The sequence below is a fragment of the Micropterus dolomieu genome, linkage group LG12 (assembly GCF_021292245.1).
Source record: "Micropterus dolomieu isolate WLL.071019.BEF.003 ecotype Adirondacks linkage group LG12, ASM2129224v1, whole genome shotgun sequence".
Taxonomy (NCBI): domain Eukaryota; kingdom Metazoa; phylum Chordata; class Actinopteri; order Centrarchiformes; family Centrarchidae; genus Micropterus; species Micropterus dolomieu.
Window position 1 is genome coordinate 22,567,162 of NC_060161.1, and position 7,260 is coordinate 22,574,421.

General features: G+C 39.4%; 1 protein-coding gene across 1 annotated transcript in view; it reads left to right on the forward strand.

The window, feature by feature from the left end:
- The first annotated feature begins 1,149 nt into the window (after positions 1 to 1,149).
- Positions 1,150 to 7,260, forward strand: part of mmp14a (matrix metallopeptidase 14a (membrane-inserted)) — a 16,599-nt gene continuing 10,488 nt past the window's right edge. The window contains exon 1 of the mRNA XM_046064359.1: positions 1,150 to 1,580. Within this exon, the coding sequence (XP_045920315.1) occupies positions 1,497 to 1,580 (84 nt within the window). The 5' untranslated portion in view covers positions 1,150 to 1,496. The remainder of the gene's footprint in view (positions 1,581 to 7,260) is intronic.

A 7,260-nucleotide genomic window follows, 5' to 3' on the forward strand; every position in this document is an offset into this window, starting at 1 on the left:
CTTTCTTGTTGACAGGTTCTGGCCCACTTCCGTATATTTTAGCTCATGACGAAAGGGGGCGGGGCTTAATGTTTCTTCTCCATTCATAAAACTTTACATTACGTTTAAAACCACATTCAGTGTTTTACACTGAGTCAGAGACTTATGGACTATACTGTAGAATATACTGATATGTATTCCAATACGGTAGCTACTGTGTAAACGAAGTTAGGGTTAAATGTTGCTTTGTTAACACAAGGTGGCAGTATCGGTTAGCACAAATCTACAACATCAGTTTTACATTCACAGGGCTCAGGGCTCCTTAAAAATCTAAAGTAAGGAAGTACATTTACTCAAGTGCTGAGCTTATTTATTTTCAGTACAGTATTTTAATTTTAATGCCGCTTTATACTCCTGCTCCAATACATTTTAGCATTGGAAGAAAAAGTATTCAGAGATGTGCCTATAATATTTTTACACTTACTTTTTACTTTTATACTTTTTATACAAATACATTTTTGAGCTACTTGTACTCTACTTGGGTATCAACATTTTATGCCACTTTATACTTCTACTACACGAATCAGGGGCAAATATTGTACTTTTTACTCCACCAGATTCAGATGAATAATACAAAATATAATCAACAATTAAATTATGCAAATTATTATTAAATGTATTATGAAAGGTGAAGATAAGACTTTATTGATCCGTGGGGGGTTCAGAATCTACAAAGCAAATAGGCATAGCCTATATAAACTAATTAAAATTAGTCTGACATTTACTGGCTGCAATATTAAAGTGAAAAGGCAAATTAAGGCATCAATAATTATTATTCAGATTATTATCCAACAATATAATATATTTTATTCTGAAATGGACCGTTCTGCATAAAGAGTAGGCCTTCTTTTACTTTTGGTAGGCCTATTTTAAGCATATTTTAATGCAAATAGCCTACTTTTGTACTTTTATATACTTTACTTTGAATATATACATATATATAGCCTACTTTGTTTTGAATGCAGGGCTTTTACTTGTAGAGTATTTCTACAATCGGTATTGATAAACCTGGTCAGCTGTCAGGCATAAAAAAAATGACGTCTGCACATCTGGAGGAGGACCCAAAGGAAAATCCATCTCTCTCTCTCTCCCTCTCTCTCTCCTTTCCGACCACGTCCACACGCGCTACAGAAGACAATCCTATCAGAGGGAACTATGAAGTTTTAGTTAACACCAGCTGAGCATTTGTCACTGCCGCCTGATGATTTTGGCATTTTGTTTGGTGTTTTCAACTCGGCTCTGACTTTTGAAGGAGTCGCTTTGGTGCAGAGAAGCTGTCTGCTCAAAGTGTCCGAGAAAAAAAAGGTTCTCTGCCACATTTTTAAAGCATAACGGAGTAGCATTGATAGATTTTCTTTAGATTTTTTGGTTTTTGTCTTTTACTGTCAGGACGGCGGGACTTGTGTAGAAAGTTAGTTTCCTGAGCTTTTTTGTGGGGGCAGTTTGCAGATAGAAGAATGCTGCCCCAGCTCGTCACCCTGGCCTGTTGTCTCTGCTGCTTTGGTTTTACCTCAGTCACTGCAAATGTACTAAAAGCAGAGGTAAGTCTGATGGGAAATCAGTATTCTTTAACTTTAAACAATGCAAAGTGATAAATACAGGGGTTTAATGTGTGTCATACAAGCTGTTAAGTGTAATCAATTTGAAATTAGCATTTTTCTATCTTTCAATTGTTTTTTAGTGGTTTGTGATTACAATTTTCTACAATATCCCTAAAGCATATATATTTACAGCGTTCTGCAGCTAAATATGACAGTAATCTCATACTTTATTGTATTTTTAACCTCTTATTGTATCACTGCAGATAACTATAGTTTTACTGTTATCTGTAGTGTGTTTTTAATGTTGTAACAGAAAGAGAAGAACTGCTTACACTCACTTCATATTTATTCTCCCTCCCCCAAACACTCGTGACCTTTGTCTTTCTGTACCAAGAACTGACTCAGTCTGACTAGAAACTGTAACAAGAGATGAAACTTCATCCAGAGAAAAAAATGGCATAAGTCTAAACTTGTGGCTTGTGAAGGAGGAGGTCCAGCCAAGCACTGCACAGTTTAGAAACCTCAGATGAGCTGCTTTGTTCTGGTGGTACGGGGGAGGGGGTTAATGGTTTGCATCTGCAAAAGCTGGACATGAGGTGCTGCATCTGGGAGACTTCGGGCTGTGAAACTCCTGCCTGGAGACATTAAAGTTCAACTAAACCTTCAACTAAACAACATATTTTGTCCTCAGGCCGTGCAGCTTTGTAAATGATTGGGTACGGGCACCCTGGGCACCTCCGGTCTGAGCCCATTTTACATTTGCTCTGTAGGTAGCTCCAGTGTTTGAGCATATACGGCACCACGTCAGTGTTCAGTCACATCCAGTCATACTATCAGGAACTGCATATAAGGTGATTCTCTGACAGGATGCACCTCTAACAGCCAGATGTCACAGAAAAGTCTATTAGCTGTAATAGCGTTACTTAAGATATAAAAGAGCCTGTGCTAGTTCTGGTGGACAGGATGCAGGAAGAAGCAAAGGAGGACTTTAGTCACTGACCACAAGTCGCTGGCGTGTGAGTCAAGCCAGACTTGGTGGATAACCCAGACAGTTTATAAGACACCACAGGCAGCTGCCCTCCTGTGGCGAACACACAGAAACAGTGATGAATGTCTGTAAACAAAGTGAGACAACACGGCTGTTTACAGCTCTAAGATGATACCTCTAACATAAATCACCTCAGTGGAGAGGGAATGTCTCGTGTTTTGCACGGTGCTGGGATGCTGTCAGACATAGCAGTCAGTCAGTCCTGATGCAGAAAGAGGCTAAGAGTTGATTATGGTTTCAGGGTTACATCACCTGAGAGCTGAACCCTGTGATCAAAAGATAGACGTGTCTGTGTGTGGAGAAAGCAGACTGAACTGAAACAGCAAAAGAAAGGAGGAACAAAGATGAAATGGACTCCAAATTACATAAATGTTTAATTAAAGTCGATGAAGATCCTCAAAGGCGGGTTTGGGTGGTTGAGAAACCAGAAGTCAGGCAGAGAAACTTGAGTTTAGAGGTATTTTGTGGTTTATCAGTGTTGCTCAACATCTGAACATCCCTCTCTGACTTCACTCTGACAAACTAATCCTACTTAATCCATGCTGAGTGAAAAGAGAAGCTCCACCAGAACAGAAATGAGACTTTTCTCTATTCTCTAGAAAGCGAAGCAGCTTCTGGTGAAGTCGAGTACCTTTGCGGCCTCTGGCATCTGTTTTCATTCATCGTTTTTGCCTTGTCTAACCTTTGTTTACTTAAATAAAAAGTTTAGTGAGGTTTTGTGAGCAAAGGAAGTGGTCAGCAAGGAAAACACCAGGTTCTAAAACAGGATCTCTCCGTATCTGGCTGAAAAGAAATCTGGAGATTTCCCATTGCCATGTGGAGACACATCTCTGGAGATTCCAGCGGAGGGTTACAGATCTGGTCAAAACACATCTGGGTTCAATTCTCTTTATCTCGACTAGAGTGACTGTTGTTGTAGCATCAAAAGAAAAGGGCCTAGCTCAAGATCTGGTGCATACTGCTCTGACAGGCAGCTGTTGCCACCTAAGAAATGTCAAAATAATCAGCTGGATCGGCCATAATGAGAAACTGATGGACTTCAAGGGAGAAAGGGAGGTTATCTTTTGCCCTACACCCAAGAAAATGGTCCCGCTTGTCAACACAGAGGACATCAAAGAGAGCGCATTTTCACCATGACGTTAGAACAGCAAGTTTTAAAGATAGATGCATTTTTACCATGACCTTGTTTTTAGTTTCCGGTGTTCAGCTGGATGCATGTGGCTAATGTTAAAGGCCAGATGATGAACCAAAATCTAGATTTAAAGACTTAGCCAGCCACCTGGTAGAGGCAGAGATCTCTAGATCTGTTTGACGACTAAAGGCAGTGGTATATACAGGCATTTACTCAAGTACTGTACTCATAGACTTTGATAGTATTTTCATTTTATGCTACTTTACTCTTCTACTTCACTTCATTACAGAGGAAAAGTTCGTACTTTTTATTCCACAACATTTAACATATGGAAGAAATGATTAGTTAATGAAATATAATGTATTATTTTAATCTACCCAACAGCATATGAAGTAGTTATAGTTTGTTATATACAAAACTATTGATGGTGGACCGGGTAGTTCAGTGAACTTACATGATCACCTTCATAACAAAATTCAAATAGTTGACAAAAACAATCTTACCTGCTTTTCTCAGGAACCTTTTTCCACATCTCACAGTCTTCGTCACATGACCTCAGCTGTAGTAGTAGCTACTTTGCTCCTGCTCAGCCCACTACAGCATTACCATTAACCAATGCAAAATTATGTTAATGCATCATTTATGATCTAATAATAAATATTTCATTAGCTCTTTTAATATTTTGAAAGTAAAATATTAAAGTAACTAGTAACTAAAGCTATCAAATGTCATAAATTTGCCTTTGAGTAGAAGTATAAAGAAGCATTAAAAGGAAATTGTGCAGTACTTGAGTAAACACAGTTATACAGGCCACCTCTGGTTATTATTTGTATAGAATTATTACCATACAACCCGTAAACCTTGTAATAAACCATCCAGTGAATTCATTTGACCTGTTTGACCCAGTAGAAACACAGAAACACTATTGCACGACGCTGGTGTGAGTTAGTGCTAACTGGGTCAGAGCCGCCAAGAAATGAAGGCCATGTGAGATTCAACCACTCATGAGCCGAATTCTCAGTTTTTTCCGTTGGCACCCAACGAGAGGAACAACTGAGTCAGTCCCTCAAATTTAAATTCTGCCATACTCCTCTCTTTTTCTCTCTCTCTCTCCCCACTTTCTTTTACCGCTCTCTTCCTTCTAATGTCTTTACCTCTCCTGTGCTAATGTAACTCTGCACTTTAGATCATCTTCTCCGGCCCTTAAACCTTGTGTCTGTCTATTTTGTTCCCTCTGTCCTGCTGAGATTTATGTATAGCTAATTTGTCTGGCTGGAAAAAAACAGTTTCACAATAAAAACACAGTGGAGATTTATAGAGGCAGCTTGAAACAAATACTGTTGTGACACTTGGCAGTATTGCCATACACAAAAAGATGGCATTTGGCGTCACTGCACTAAGTGTATCAATGTTTAAATGTGCACCATTACAAAAACACACATCCTTATTCTTATTTCATTTCAAGATTACTTTATCTAATGTATAAATATAGTCAACCACCCACATGACAGATGTCCGGACACAATGGCAGTTTCACTTCCTCTGAAGATGTCCTCCTTTTGTTCTTCACAACAGCAGCTATAATTGAACTTAGGGTATTTCTTTTCATTTTGTTCATAACTCTTGCAGGAACTTGTGGTCTTGTCTTTTATATATATAGTGCATCCGGAAACAAATGGCAACTCATTCCCATGAGAATGTAAGTGTGTAACAGAAGGTGGCATCCGCATGTCCTGTGATGGGTGACATCACATGTGTGGCATGCTGCCCGGCATCATGGTTAACTATTGATACTCGCTGGATCGAGTGATTTTGTGTTGTGAAGTACCAACTCGGCAACTTCGCTGGGGCCTTGAAAGCTCCAGATTTACTGTTTGTCAACTGGTCTGTGTTAATTTATTGAAATATTGTATCCAGCATCCTTAAAAAAGTACTTCCTGCTGTATGACCTGACCTTGAGGTTGTAGCTTGAGGGGTCTATCTTCAAATCGACCTATAAAACCTTGATTAATTCAATTTTGTGCTGATATGTTCATGTATCCGTGAGTATCACATGTTGTAAATAAAAACAGACTGATTACACCTGGTACTGGTGTTAATACGATAGACCAGATGGAGGGTCAGTGGGGGCCCGGCTGCTCATTGTTGCCCCAGGGCCCCCTAGCAAGTTAATACAGCCCTGGTGAAGTAGGTTTTTAGGGTTTAGTCAAAAGATTTGATTTTGTTCTTCTGATCTTGAGAAGACTGCAGGGAGCCAAATGCAATGGTGCTGTGGAGGCAGGGTATTGTACCTGCTGCAGTTTATAGATATAAAAAACATTAGTGTCTTTAGTTTGAGTTTGATTATCAACAAACATACAGTGTCTAGAATTAAAACTGCAACTAATTATTATAGTAATTTCTGATTGTTTTTTTCTTAAATAATCAATTAATCTTTTGGTCCATAAAAAAATCTGAAAAAACACTCTACTGTTCAATATTTTGGCTTTACTACTAAAGTCTAATTAACTGTGCAAGTGATGGTACACTGTGGAATTTAGAGCTCAAAATGATGATTTTTATTATGTATTAATCTGTAGATTGATTTCTTCATTAATCATCACTTGATTTATAGACTTTTCAGAAAAAACACCAATGACTAAATGCCTAAAGTGACATATTTAGATTACTTATAACTATATGTCCAACCAACAGGCCAAAACCCAAAGATATTAGGTTGAAATCAAGGAACTTCAGATGCGGGAAAAATTGAATGTTTGTCTTTTTTGCTTAAAACATTACTTGAAAGATTATAGATGATCAAAAACTGTCCAATTAATTAATGTTCAGCTCTACGTAAAATAGTAAAGTCACTGCAGGGTCACAGAATCCATGTATACTTCACACAGCTCCAGTGAAACAACTTCTTCTTCCACCAACTTTACATCATGCTGGTTGTGTTTCACTGTCTGTGCATTATACATTTAGACCTCACGTCAGTGCACATGCACACACTGCACAGTGTTTACCAGGCCAGCAGCCAGACCTTTGACCACACATGGCTGTGTAGCGAGCTTACCTAGCTACCCCGAGGCCAACAATACCAGACATGTACAAGTCTCAATAAATAGAGGCTTTGATGGTGGCTGCTGGGAGTTCCAGGGAAGAGGGGTGCATGCTGGGATACCTGGTGTCCCAACCGGAGGTGGTGGTGGTGGTGTGTGTGTGTGGAGTAGTTTGGGACTAGAGGAGAGAAATGGAGGTCTTGACGTTGTGGGGGAGACTTTTCAGGGGAGTGTTTTTATAGAAGCAGACGCGTCACCACATTGGAGCCACACAGGACACACTAGCAGCAGTCAGCAGAGAGGCAGAGAAAGTAAATTTGGTTGCTGTAAGAGGCAGATTTACTCAAGAGAAAGTCAGGGGAGAAATTACATTAACTAGACGCTTAAATGATCTAGAGAAATCTTGAAGAAATTGTGTGTGTGTGTGTGGGGGGGGGGGGGGGGGGGGGGGGGGGG